At 46.2% G+C, this 14,001-nt stretch overlaps 2 protein-coding genes across 8 annotated transcripts in view; both read right to left on the bottom strand.

Moving 5' to 3' along the window:
- YLPM1 (YLP motif containing 1) overlaps nucleotides 1-7,636 on the bottom strand; it is a 38,754-nt gene extending 31,118 nt beyond the window's left edge. For all 7 annotated transcript variants that reach the window (XR_005105226.1, XM_037393973.1, XM_037393974.1 and 4 more), the window contains exons 1-2: nucleotides 6,527-7,636; nucleotides 924-1,166 (exon numbers count right to left, since the gene is read on the bottom strand). Coding sequence is in view for 6 of the 7 variants with exons in the window: in XM_037393973.1 (XP_037249870.1) it covers nucleotides 924-1,166; nucleotides 6,527-7,582 (1,299 nt within the window). In the remaining variant the exon portion in view is untranslated. The remainder of the gene's footprint in view (nucleotides 1-923; nucleotides 1,167-6,526) is intronic.
- A 4,288-nt stretch (nucleotides 7,637-11,924) lies between these two features.
- The window catches only part of FCF1 (FCF1 rRNA-processing protein), a 4,576-nt gene continuing 2,499 nt past the window's right edge, over nucleotides 11,925-14,001 (bottom strand). The window contains exons 7-8 of the mRNA XM_037393525.1: nucleotides 13,665-13,759; nucleotides 11,925-12,565 (exon numbers count right to left, since the gene is read on the bottom strand). Coding sequence (XP_037249422.1) covers nucleotides 12,517-12,565; nucleotides 13,665-13,759 — 144 coding nt within the window. The 3' untranslated portion in view covers nucleotides 11,925-12,516. The remainder of the gene's footprint in view (nucleotides 12,566-13,664; nucleotides 13,760-14,001) is intronic.

Genomic DNA, 14,001 nt, shown 5'->3' with positions numbered 1-14,001 from the left:
GAGAAAAAGGCAAATACTATAAATAAAAGAAAGCTCCTTCTGTCAAAAGAGAAACACGCTTGGCCACTACCCGCTTCACCAGAACTTTCTCAGTGTCTGTTATTTTATCACTCTGTATTTCAGTGTTCTGGCCACCCACAGCTTCTGGAAGGCTGATGTTTATATCATTTATTCTGAATGTGAATAGTCTAATCTAAAGGTTAGGTTGATAGCAATTAGGGTATTCATACATACAGAAACTACCTACAGGAAAGAGATTAATAAAATCTGTCATCTGGTGCTCACAGCATAATGAGACAACATTGCTTTTTTGTGATGAGGTAAAGTAACTCTGAGTGCATTATTTTTGCCACTTGGTAGGAACCCACACACCTTAGGTTAAAGTGGAGCACATGCTGCAGGTCAATTTACTACCCTACAGCAATCTGTTCAAACTTTGATTATGATCTCCATCCATTATATACTGTAATTAAGCATGCTGACAAAAATACTGCATGAAGAGTTCTTGGCTTTCAGACAAACTGTAACACAGAGAGAAGGGGAGCCCGAACTGACAAACTGCCAGAGAGGAATTAAGGAACAGTGTCTTAAAGATAGTATTCCCTACCTACCGAGTACTTGATTTTGCACTTAGGTACCACAAAGTGTATCTCACAGATAAAGATGACAATGTTGGGGAAGTTGTAAGCGAGTCAAGCTTGGACTCACTCGGTGCATGTGTGGGTGACTATATAAGTCTATATACAAGGAGTGTATTTTTATTTTTTTTAATAGGTGCAGCCTTAGCAAATGTTCTTTTAAGATTGCTTTGCCATATTTTGTTATTGTTACATAGTATACATGACAATTTGATGGCATTATTTTCCTGTTTCTTTGTCCCATCTAGCACAACAAATGGAGTGGCATCACTTTACAGAGCCTACCTGGGTTTCAGTGGATGTAAGAGAAGACTCATCGTCTTTGGAAGCTGGAGGCAGGGATTCATTAAGCGGAGGAGGTTCAGACTGTTGAGTTGAAGCACTCATTTTCCCTTCTTCAGACTTTGCTCTCTGCTCAGATGAATCCTTCACTACTGGACCTTTCATTTGCTGCTGTCCCTGAGCATGGGCTTTTGCTCTTTGCTGCAGGCTAAGCAGGTGCTGCTGGTACCAGTATTGCTGCTGTTCCTACAATACACAGAAATTTTCTAAGACAAGTTTCATGGGAAAAACCATGAAAATTAATTCATGATAGTCACTAGAATTATACTCTACAGTAGTATTAAAATCTGAGGGAAAACTCCCTTCATCATCGACAGTATTACAATGGATGTCAGAAGAACAAACCAAAATTCAGAAACCACTACATAAGGCACAGCACCTACAGCAGATTTCCTATCTCAAAAAGCTTACAGCTAAAGAGAACAATAATGAAAAGCAGAAAGATGGCCAACAATAAACCAAATTACTACAGATATGTGATAAGTACCATACTTTTAGTGCTTTTTATTCCTAACAACTATAGGTACTTACTATAAGACTAACTTAGGTAAAATGAAGGGAAAATGTAGGATAAATATGAGTAAGGGAGCAGTAAAGAGAAAAAGGAGGAAATGTACAAGAAAGAATGAAACAGAGAATGCACATCAAGTAGAGCAAAAATGACAGCTGAGAAATTGTGGTGGAGACATTTCAATGAAGCCTGTGACAGAGAAAAGCACGATCAGAACCCAGCATATAGCAAAGATTATTTATTGTCTGAATTCTCGTTAATTCTTATTCATTGAACAGCTGAAGAGGTAAGTAGAGATGGTTGCACCCCAAAAAAATTTTCACTTAAGAAGTGACCAAGCTTTCAATTTTAACTATTTCAGGCTAGAATTAGAGTACTCCAGGCAGATGACAGTAGATTCAAAGCACTGTAAGCTGCCACCAACATAAAGAACAAAACACTGAAGGTATGTATCTCAGCACCTAAGAAGTGGTACCTCTTAACAAGACCTGAACAGGAACCGACAGTTCTGTATCTCTCCCAACGCAAGAAATACCAGGCATCAAACCAGACTAGCAGGACGCAGATTTAAAACACGTGGGCGGCAGCTCTTCACCTGACATGGCCTCGTGCTACCAAAGTCCCTGTCAGAGACCACTGCAAGGGCTACAGTTTTGTGGATTCAAGACACAGCTCCATAAGCTCATCGAAGAGAAGTCTACAGATTTTAAAAATAAATGACACCAACTGCAGCTAAGGCAGCTCCTATATTTTAGGAACTACCACTACACACTTGATTTTTAAGTTCTTCTCTTAGCATCTGCTTTTATTCACTGTCAAAGACAATGATAAAATACCATACTTTTGGTCTGACCTAGTGCAACCATTCTCGTGCTCTCCTGTCAGCCCCACTACCTCCGAGAATGTGACTGCTCTTTTTCTTTCGTATATTCTGTTCTTCCCTCTCGTCCAGGCATGCACAATTAAGAAAAGACACCTAGATAAAGCCCACTCAGAAACAGAAGAATCGAAAAGATGCAGGTATTTAAAAATACAAGTGTGACAATAACAAAGCGGTAGGTACTGTCTGATGAGATTTCTCAAAACTGAACCATTCTGCCTATCTTAAAACAGGTTTAAAAGAAGCGCACGCTTCCTCCAAAAGCCTACCTTACTCTCAAATAAGGAATGATGTTTTCTACTGGTAGTAATCTAGCAGGCGCAATTAAACACGGAGCTGTATTTTTAAAAAAGTACTTCTGTAGAACTGTAACTTGGAGATGAGGTCAATGGAAGGAGAGGCTATGCTTCTTGGACTTTATGTTGATCCTGCAGCAATTCCTGCCAAGAATCTTTTTAACAAGAATATGACTCAGAAGAGCTGCCATGGCTCTGGGTGGAAGATACACATCCACACTCCAGAATTCACACTCTGAAGCCTTCAACAACATGCTGTAGTAAGTGCAACTTTCAACACCAGGGAGGAGTATACATCCCCAGCTATACAGAAGCTGATTCAATTATCCCTCTCAAAAGGTGGATTTACCATGACAGTGTTGGATGCTGTGCTTGGTGAGCACCCGTTCTACTGCCAAAAAATTGTTGTCTCTGCAGATCCTTGGTTTTTTCTCTTCGTTCTACCAACTGGACAAAGGGCCAAAACCCGTAATATGACCAGGGGTTCACACAAAGAGCTGTGATAACATCTTGTCACCTACTGTTTGTAGCAGATGAAGTCAGTGACACATGTATTGCAGGTTCTATCTGAGAAGCACAAGAAAAGTGGAAAGGAAGATCTCTACAGCTTAGTCTGAGCAAAACAGAAGTGCTAGTGTAGAAAATCCCTGATGGTGAAAAGCTCAGTTATTTGAGCGCTCATCTTCTCACGATGACTGTCATTTTTCAAGTCCAGTTACGATCCTTAAACCCAAGAAGCACAGCAGCATCAACACTTGCATTTTTCCATCTTTGGCTGTCCGAGAAACTACACCTGCTGCATTCTACAGGGAACACTGAAACCAAAACTATCAGCTCCTGACCGCAGGACATACCACTAAAAATATTAACGCAGAGCCTGTACCAAAAGACTACTTTGAAATTAATTTAGGTGACCCTAGACCATAACATAATGCCTATTTTGGGGAACACTTGGTCCTTTTCTGGTAAAGACGGCAAAAGAATGGCTTAGCACCCTTTATAAAACAAAGGGGGGATTTCAAAGAGTGCAGCAGACTCCTGAGAGGTAATGTGGTAAAGCTAAGGTAGTTTCAACAGATGTAGATAAATGCATATTTATGGGTACAGTGGCACCCACACATACTTGTTTACTACTGCAAATAAACAGCAGCATTCAGCACCCGAATATTAGATGGAGCATACCACAGGTTTTTTTATCAGGACTTGACAAAAGATGCAACTGATTGTAGAGAAACACAAGAATCCAGCAAATTAATCCAACTGCACACCCATGTAAGAAACCATGCTAAACTCACAATATTGTCAAGGCAAAGAGTGGTATCTTATTTTTAGACAGGAAAGAGAAATAATAAAACACTAACTCATGGCAAATTGCATAATATTGTCTACGTTAAGAGAAAAACACTGATCTGTGTGGCTGCAGCCACTGTTACTGTGGGATGAGAAAGAATCGTTTTCTATTACCAGTTTAAACAAAGGCTTAACAGGATCTTATACATGGCAACTTACAGTATTTCCCTACTTGGATTTTAAGACCATTAGCAAGAAAGCATCACTATGCTTTGCTTTCCTACTCCTGTTGCTTAAGGACTTGTTGCTCCAAATCCTGTCTTATTTTACAGCCCAAGACAGCCAAAATTGTATCAATCTGTTATACGATTTTATGATCAGCAAAAGTACCATACTCCTTTTGCGTTAAGACTGAATTGTGCATGACAGTAATCCAATTAGTCAGGATAGAAGTTGTTTGTATAAACACTCATACACCAGACAAACTTCAGCAGTATTCTGCTGCTTCTATGTGCACACCACAATAATGCATTACTTGTGACTTCTGGAAAGGAGAGAGTGGTTAGAACAATTAAATAACACTAATGAAATTGCAGGCTACGTCAGGGGGGAGGAATTACAGTTTACTGTTCAGCCTTAAGTTCAGTAATTTAAGAAGTCAGCAAGTGGCCTCAATACCAAATTAACATCACTTTCTACACCTGATTTTTCAGGGTTTTGTCATTAAAAAAATTAATGAGTCTCATTATCATCTAAAACTCCTCAATTCTTGAACTCTGATTTAGTGCTTAACTACATGTGCACAGAGTTTACATCAAGTTGACCCCCAGAGTCATCAAGAACAACTAATGACTGGGCTTCTAATCAAGCGAGTCAGCTTTGGGAGAAACAAAGAACATGCTATCTTCCTGATGTAAGCCATGCACATCACTTAGACCACCTTATTTATGTTAAAACTCTGAGCTCTTATGGTCTTTAGCCTTCCCCTAGAAGTGAATTAGCCTCATTATAATACTAAAAGTCACACTCCTAAGGGAAAGCCCTAGGCTCCCTAAAAGACCCTTCCTCAGCGAGCATACCTAGTAGTAAGTTAGGTAATGGATATGCCAATGTGTAGTCAATCCTCTAGATGGACCTGCCTTCTTGGCAGGGCAAGTGTGATAAGATTTTGTATATAACGCCTGTAACTTTGTACAGCAGTATGCTAGCTTGGTTTGTTAGCATCCAGACCTGCGCATCTGTAATAAAACAGTATCTCGTCTCAATGTGTAAGATTGGTTTGTTGCACACCGGTCATTTTAGAGACAACACCATTGCTATCACTGTAAAAGATCACCTAGTTCTGTCCAAAACCTTCATAAAATTAAATGCATGAACTGAAAGCACCCCTTTGCTAGGCAGTGATTAATTATATGGTGCAAACTTAACTATTATATATTCCCAAACATACTCAGGTATTGGTATGGAATTTTAATGGACACAGTTAAAAAGGTGTCACAACGATTAACATTTAAAGTGTCAGTGACTTCAGGATATCTGCAAACTTTGCTTCAAATCAAAATCCTAAGATCAATTTGCCAAACCCAGTTGTCTTTTAAAACTTTAATAATCTCAATGCAAAGTGTGCACTTCAGCTTTGTTCCAGCAGCCGGATCTCTACAACCTGACCCTAAAACCATGCAAAAGCTTCAGTCAATCTGCCTGACCTGCATACATAGCTGAGGACCTCGCCACATGTGTCTCCTTGTGCATGCTTAACCTCAAGCAAGTGGCCTGTCCCTAACTCAATGCACACGAACAGTAATGTCAAGCTCAATGGAGCTGCCCACCTTTAAGAAGTGAAGCATGCCAACATTTTGCAGGCATTCTGGCCCTAGTGTACACAAAAAGCACACAGCATGAACAATATTTTTTACCTCAAAAGCATTTCAGAACATTTTCCTGCAACGCCCCATACAATTTGAGACCAGAAGATCAAGCACGTGTAGCACAAAACATAGAGGTCTAAGTGACGGGCAACAATGTACCGTGACAGGAACACTTTTGCAGCTTTAACAACGTATGGCAAGATTAAAAGTCATGATTCTGACATCAATCAGACAACTGAAACACAATCCCATGAGAAAACTAAATGAAGGCAGCACTGAAGACAGGCAGCACCCATCCCGCAGCGGGCACTAAGCAGAGTGCTGCATCTCACAACAGGTTGGATGAAGTCAACAAAGGTTTGGTGCAGGTTGCCCACACGCTGTACGCTGGAAAACAATTCTCCAGAGACTAACAGAGACTCCCTCAAAAAACCAAATAAATTTAATTCAGCCAGGAGTCAGACTGTCCCTTAAACAACTCATCCGCTCTGGAGAAACGATAGTTTGTTACATCCTGACAACCACCACGGGGTAAAGAAGAATTTAGGGAGCCTGGCCAGAGCCATGTCGCTCCCGGGCTTCCAAGGCAGACTGAATCCTTCAGGATTACGTGGACCGAGCGCACCCGCGGGGTGCCCTTACCGGGCCCCGGCCCAGCGGCCACCGCTGCCCCGGTGAGTGCGGGGCTGGCCCTGCCTTACCTGGGGAGTCATGGTGGAGGGGTCCGGCTGCTCGGCGCCCCCGGCCTCCTTGGCGGCGCCCTGCGCGGCCTCCGGCTGGGCAGCGGCGGGCAGGGGCAGGGACGGCTGGGGCGGGGGGAAATGGGCCTGCGACGGCTTGGCAGGGGGGGGGATGGAGGGGGCCAGGCCGGGCTGCGCCCCCTGCGAGGGGGAGGCCTGCGAGGGGAGCAGGTAGGGCTGGGGGTGCGCCATGTAGCCCTGCGCAGGGGGCGGCAGGTAGGGCTGGGAGGCGGTGGCCGGCGGGGGCTCCAGGTAGGAGGGCGGGGGCTCGGAGAAGGAGGGGGGCGGCTGGGAGGCCTGCGCCCGGGACAGGTACGGCTGGAGCGGCGGGGACTGGGCCGACGGCGGCTGGGCGGGGGGCGGGTAGGGCTCCGCCTGTGGGGGCGGCAGGTAGGCCTGGGCGGGGGGCAGGTAGGGCTGGGCGGCGGGCTGCGGGGACTGCGGCGGCGAGGACAGCTCCATGTCCATGGGCACCGGCGAGGAGGGCACCGGCTCGCCCCAGTCGCCGTGGCCGCCCGGCGGTTCCTGGCCGTCGCGCTCCCGGGCGGCGGCGGGCGGCTTGCGGGTCGGCGGCGGCGGCTCGCGGTGGGCGAACTGCTTCTGGTAGCTGCGGACCGGCGGCGGCACGGGCGGCGGCGGCTGCTGCCAGTCGGTGAAGGAGCCGGGCAGCGGCGGCGGCGGCAGCCCCGGAGGGGGCGGCCCCGGCGGCGGCGGCGGCCCCAGCAGCACGGACTGTAGCTGCTTCTGGTGCATCTGCTGGAGCTGCTGCAGCTGCGCCAGGTGCTGCTCCTGCAGGCTCAGGAACCCCGAGGTACCGGCGGGCGGCGGCGGCGGGGCGGCGGCGGTAGCGGCGGGTGGGGGCGCGGGGCCCGGCGGCGGGTAGCTGGGGAGCGGCATCGGCGGGACGGCGGGAGGCGGCACGCTGGGGGGAGGGATGGGCAGCGGCGGGGGCGGGATGGAGGTCGGCGGCGGCGGGTAGTGCCCCGCCGCCCCGTACAAGCCCCAGGCCGGGTACATGGCGGGGCTGCGGGAGCGGACCGCGGCGCTTCCACAGGCCGCGGCGGCGGCGCGTGCGGCCCACGGCGCCTGCGCGGGGGCGCGCTCCGCCCTCCCGGGCAATAGAGCGCGCCCGGCGCGCTAGAGCGTCGAGCGGCTTCCCCCGCCGGGGGCTAGGCGCCGGCACCGCGCCACCTAGCGGGAAACTTCCGGCACTGCGGGGGGGAGGCCGCTAACGAGGCGGCAGAGCGTATAGAGAGGGGCGGAGGCGAGTGCAGAGCGCCGCTGCCCCGCTTCCCGCCAGCCCCCGGTCGGCTCGGGTGAGAGACAGGCAGCGGCGGAGGGCAGATGGAACGCACCCCGGCGGGCGGGGCGGAGCGAGGCTCCATTTTGTGTCGGCGGGCGACGAGCCGGCGGGTGCCGCGGGACTGCGAGCCAGGCGGTGCGTGGCCGGCCCGGCGGCCTCGGTTACCCCGGGGCGGCGGCCATGTTTCCGCGCCTGCCCGCCGTTCTCCTCAGGGGCTGCGCCGCGGCCGCGCCAAAGCCGGTGCCCCGGTGGAGCTAATTAATTGTCGTAGTGACTGAAGGGTGAAACGAGCGCAACCACAACCCGGCCGGGCTGGGCCTCGGGAGTCTGCGCGCCCCGAAGGGCGGTGCGGGGGAGGGGGCGATCCAGGGGATCTGCCGCCTGGAATCGATGCGAAGGATTTTGTGTTTTCACTGCATACGCTGAATATACGCTGTAATAAACGCGAGAGGCAAACAGAGCAGCGGATATGTGAAACCGCCCCATCCATTCCAGAAGCAACTGTCCCCCGAGGAGCAGGGAAGAATTTTTCCTCCTTTCTCTCTTCCCACACTGAAGTAACAAGTTAAACAGAGAGATGTTCCATAGCCGGTTAACAAAGGTTTATATACGAAGTGCTGAACTCCCATTGTAGAGAATAGACAGGAGCTTTTGGACATACCAATTCTAGTAAGCTGAGCAGCAAAGCCTAGTGGCTGCTGTTCTGCTCAGCAGCACACCAGCGCTGTGGTGTCCCGCTGCTTGCCCTCCTTCCTGAACAGAAAACCTGAGCAATTACTGATGTTCAGTCTCTGGTTTGGGGCTGGTGAATCAAGGATCCCTGGCCAGCGGAGAAAGGCAGGTGTTGGAGGAAAAGTCCAAAGCCTTTCCAATCAGGAAAAACAGATTGTTAGGTGTATAAATAAGTGTTGTCCCAGTTGCTGGAAAAGTCGGACTTTTTTGTTCATTTATAGTTACAGGGAATCTGGAGGTGATGCGCCATGAATCTACAAGAAAAGCTTCAAGTAGAGCATGAACTCAAGTTACAAGATGCAAATCTTTAAAGAAACTATTTTAATTAATTTAATACATATAGAACTGTCTTTTCTGTTCTTTAGTATCCTGTTTTTTCTGTTCTTCAGCATCCTTTCTTTTCATCTAATCCTTTTCTGTGTAGGGTGGTGCAACTCTTAAGATCTCTCTTGCAGTAAATATGACTTCCAGATAGCATTTGTGCTTTTAGCCCCCATCTCCTCCATATCATACATGTACTTGACACCTATATACCCAAGCTTTTTGGACCAGTTTACTCACTAAGCTTTTGAAAGCCCGTTCTTTCAAAATAAGGAATTCCCGTTGCAAACATCCTTTGACTTACCCTCCTGACTGGTTCACTGAAAGCGAGTTCTCTTGTCATCAGTTTACTCAACGTTATTTCCTGCAGGCACGTCTCTCCTGCTGTTTTGCTTGTTTCTTGCTGTTTGTTGTGGTTATTCAATATTGCAAAGAAACCTTTTACACCCCTTATGAAGAAATACATGCACTCAACCACCTTCAGCAGCAACTGTTTTCCAGCCTGTATCAAGGAGGCCAAACTGTGATTTCCAAATAACTTGACAGATGCTTTTGTCAATACCCAAATCTGGTTCGTGCCGCAGTAGAGTTGCCTCCTGCCAGCCAAGATACATTGGCTTTACCCAACATTACCTTGTCCTAAAGCAACCCTTTTAAGTCCACATTATGCCCTTTTAGTCTATTACAGTCTGTAACATTAATATATGTCATCATGCTAGTTTTAGTTCATTTTTTAATAGTCTGTGCTCTTCCTGCTTCTAAATGCTATTTTACCACATTTCACTTATCCCTCAATTAACCACTGTCACATCTTGGATCAGCACCTTACATCTCTTCACATTACCCAGTGGGAATGCTCAGCAATCCTGGGCCTTCTGGTGGCCCCCAGAAAGAAGCAGGAATTGTTTTTTCCCCCATCCCTTGCATAACTTCAGACCTTTTTTGTGGCTTTTCTGATTGTTCTGTCCTCTGAAGCTATGGAAACTGGCTACAGCAAGAGACAGGATGTTAAGGGGGAGGCCGGATTCCCTGGAGTTACCGAGAAACACTGCAGGCATCTGTTTGATATCTTAACTCATGTGCAGGTTTAAACCAACTGCCAGAGTTGGGTCAGGAAAGAATTTCTTTTCTGGTTTGGACTGGCAGAGTTCTGCATTTGTAGGAACATCAAAGCATTCTCGCTTACCAAACTCTTTCCTGTTATAATCTTTCCTCCTTTTGATATACTGTAAGTTGGATCTGAGGTTGGGATGCCATGGTCTGCATGGAGTAAATATTTTTCCTCTGAACCAAGTGTCTGGTACTCAGGTTCCCTGGGACTGCAGGGGAAGCAACTGATTACTCTGGTGGTCCTTTCCTGTCCTGTTTCTCTTCTGACTAGGCTCTTTCGAGTTAATCTGTCTTGCCAATTATCCTCAATTAATAAAAATTTCCTGATGGGTTTTCTCACTGCCAATACTTTCTCTCTGCTGCTAATCCTCCAGCCCTCTTAAGACTTCCTTAGCAATTGCCTTGTGCCTATTCCTTGTAATCTGCCTTTTTAGCAACAGGAGGCAAAACTGGAACGTTAATTTAAGGAGTAAAACACTTCAGTAAATGGACACATTTGCTTTGATTCCTACCCACAGTTCATGCTACATACATATATTTTCATGAAGTCCCTCCAACAGGCATTCTGCTGGCAGATAGACATCCCCCAAATTCATCATGTTGCTGTGCCTTTGACCTCCTCTCCAGTGCCAAAAAGATTTCTATCCAATATTACCAGGAGCGACCGTTTCTCCTCCAGCCTCCTTCCATTTGGGCTAATTCTAGTGAAGTTATTTGCACAGGAACAATTCTAGTTAACTCTGTACTTGAAAAAATCTTTCAAAACCACCAGAATTATTCAGAAAACAAAGTTACACAGATCTCATTCTACAACGGTTTCTCAGTCCTCATTTGACTAAACATGGTCTTCAAGTGTTTGTGACAATACATTTAGCTTAAGGAAATGTGACTTGGATTGAGAGAAGAAAACCAAGGATATTATTTTTGAAATGTACAATTACACACCGAGTGTAAAATCTCAGGGTTGCTGGCTGAAGGTGGAGAAGATAAACTTCAGTTATGATAGCTTGGAAGGGGGTTTGTTTTGCAAGTGTCAGTATGCTGCTATTTCAGGGATGAGTTTAGTAGGTGAGCCTGCAGCAAGCAAAGAGACAATATGAAGGGTGAGTCTGATGTGTTCCCAAAGTTTTCTGTAGTATCTGTAGAGGCAGAGTGCTGGCAAGAAAGTTACCAGCACGCATTATCATCGCTGTATGGTGTCCAGCATACAGACAGCTGAGTTCAGCTATTCTCTACAGCCAAACCAGGCACTACAGGATAAAAAACTCTTAAAGTTTGGAAGTTTTCTTAATTATACCAAGAATATAGATTTTAATTCTCCCCCTTCACTATAGCTCAACTCCAGCATTTTGGCCAGGAAGCATGATTTGGCACGTTGGCTCCTTGTGACCCTCATATATTTTCTCTTGTCTCTCAGTCTTAAGACAATTCTCTTCACCGCAGAGATCAGAAGAGCAAATTATATTGCTAAAAATTAAAAAGTAATGAAGATACGAGAATGCAAAGTCATGGCTTTGAAGTATTTTTTCCCCTGCATTTCTCCATGTGGCTTAACCACTTCTTTTTCCTCCCTCCTCTGACCACTTCCTTCCCTGCAGCAAATGCTGCAGGTCTGTGTGACTCTTGATCCACTGCCATTGCTCTGATTCCCCCTCCACCCCCCAACTCTGCTTCAAGCCCACATTAATATCTTCCCCAGTCTGACACCTTCCTGTCACAGTCTGATACCTTCCTGCTCTTCCCTGACACCTAACGGAAGGGATAAGGCTTTGAGGTGCATAGGTGCCAAGCAAACACGAGGGAGAGATCTGTCCTGGCCCAACCTTGCCCTCCTGCCAGCACTCTGCATGCAAAAGGACCGGGCTGCCAGCTAACCCAGTACAGACACAGGAATCTGAGCAGGACACTTAACTGAACTTCATTCATTGTACAGTTGAGTAAGAGCTTATCAATTCTGAATTAAAATCTTCCAGACCGCTGGCCCAGAGAAGGCACACCAACTGGTGCAGATCTGATGCCTTTTCTCCAGAATGCAGATTCTGATTTGCTCATGGCACAGGTGTGAGGGAGCTTCCCAGAGGAGTATTAGTCCATCTACAGGTGCAGCAATAAAAAAACTTCTGAAGTATCTGTGGTTTCATTCTCAGCCAGAGTTGCATCACCAATATTTAATTTAGAATGCTGAAATCACTTTTTCCAATGATCCCAATGAAGAGAGAGTTAAGTATGTTCCAGACACTGCTGTCCTCTATTTCTCATGTGCTTCTCCCAGCTGTAGGTAGTCAGGCCAAGTCAGAGCAAGGATGAATAAAACCAGACTCTTCCAAGTAGCTTTTTCTTGGAAGATCAAGGCTATGATGTCAGTCCAATGTCACCCACAGTCCTATGTGCAGAGTCCCAGCAAAAAAAGGAAGCAGGAGGGCTGGAACGAGAGAGACCCTTATCCTGGCTCTGAGTCCTGGCATTGATGGCTTGGCTGAACAGATTAGAGTCGAGGTGCTCCATAATCATCTGGCATTCTCTCAATGTTGTATCTGAGAAAGAAGGAGGGAAAACCTATGAAGACAACCTGCTCCACATTTCTACTCTCCCCATGCAGCAACAGGCTTACAGGAGACTGAACAGCAACAAGCTTTGCCGCATTTCTATCTGCAGTTCAGATACCCAGCAAGAAAATATTACTTCCAAAAGTGAAAAACTTTCATAAGACTGCTGTTATCCTTCACCTCAAACTCAGAAATTGGGCATCTCAAAAACTCATTGTCTCCAGAGAAGGAAAAAAATTGGTGATAAGATCTGACTTAGGATTCAAGAGCCAGCCACCATGGCAAATAAAACTTTGGCCATTCAACTTATGATTTGTAGCCAGAGTGAGTTAAGAGGCAAAGACATTTTGAGAGAAAAATCTTCTGAGCCACGTTATAGATCAGTTAAGACTTTACATATTTATGTATATTTATACATTTCTGATACACTGCTTTGTCTGCATTACTAGACTCATTGTCTCCACTGCTAGCATAGTGCCTCCTTTCCAGTATCTCTCCCATCCAATCTGAAGACACTGGCCCTTTTCTCTCCACACCCTGACTTATCTCCTTACCATGCTACCAAACAGATCTACCATACTGTGAAACAATTTGGCATAGGCTTGATGCAAGATAGATCTGCTGGGCTGTACATTATGCAGAGGAAAAATTACAACACTGTATATGACAAAGGTGAGTAAAGACTTCTTAGTCTAGGCTTTACGAGTGCTTTGGAAGGAACAGATGAATTTAAACAAATGTTTTTACAGTAGATCACTGGTCCTACTGCATATAAAAAAAAAATAATAAAGTAAGCCAGTACTTGAAGGTACTGGAAAAATCTGTTGCATTGAAATTGCTGCACTAGTATCCTTCTGAGTTGGTTTAGTTTTTTGCTAAGAAACAAATTAAATCACATAGCTGAGGGTACACAAAGCTACCAAATAGAATGTGGAAGAAGAAAGGTTCTTTTCCTCACGATTTGTAGAATGCATCTGCCTGGTAGTCCTGCTGCTGGTAAGCAGAACTGATCTATGGAAACACTGGCCTCACCCTGTCAGACCAAGATCGTACCAGGTGGTGTTCCTCCCTGTCAGAGGCCCCTTACCTGTGCCTGGAAATGTACATTATAGGCACTCCTGGGATTTTTCGTATTCTCCGCTTGAGCTCTTTATCCACTGTGGCCACAATGTAACATTTGTGCTGCAGAGAAAGAAGCCAGTCAAGATTCAACACCAGTGAACTCACAGAAAGGAGGCAAAGCTGAGCAAAAACTTCTATTGGGGTGGGCTCATTTAACACAAGAGCTACGAGCCCTTCGCAAGGTGTAACTAGGACTTGTACAGAATTCCATAGCAGACTAGTAATGTCCTTCTGCTCATCCAAACACACTCGTAGAAACATCCAAAGTCTGTCCAGCCTTCCCAGCCAACAGCTCTCCCACC

The sequence above is a fragment of the Falco rusticolus genome, chromosome 7 (genome assembly GCF_015220075.1).
Source record: "Falco rusticolus isolate bFalRus1 chromosome 7, bFalRus1.pri, whole genome shotgun sequence".
Taxonomy (NCBI): Eukaryota; Metazoa; Chordata; class Aves; order Falconiformes; family Falconidae; genus Falco; species Falco rusticolus.
Note: the sequence above shows the minus strand (reverse complement) of the source record. Positions and strands in the feature narration are given on the sequence as shown.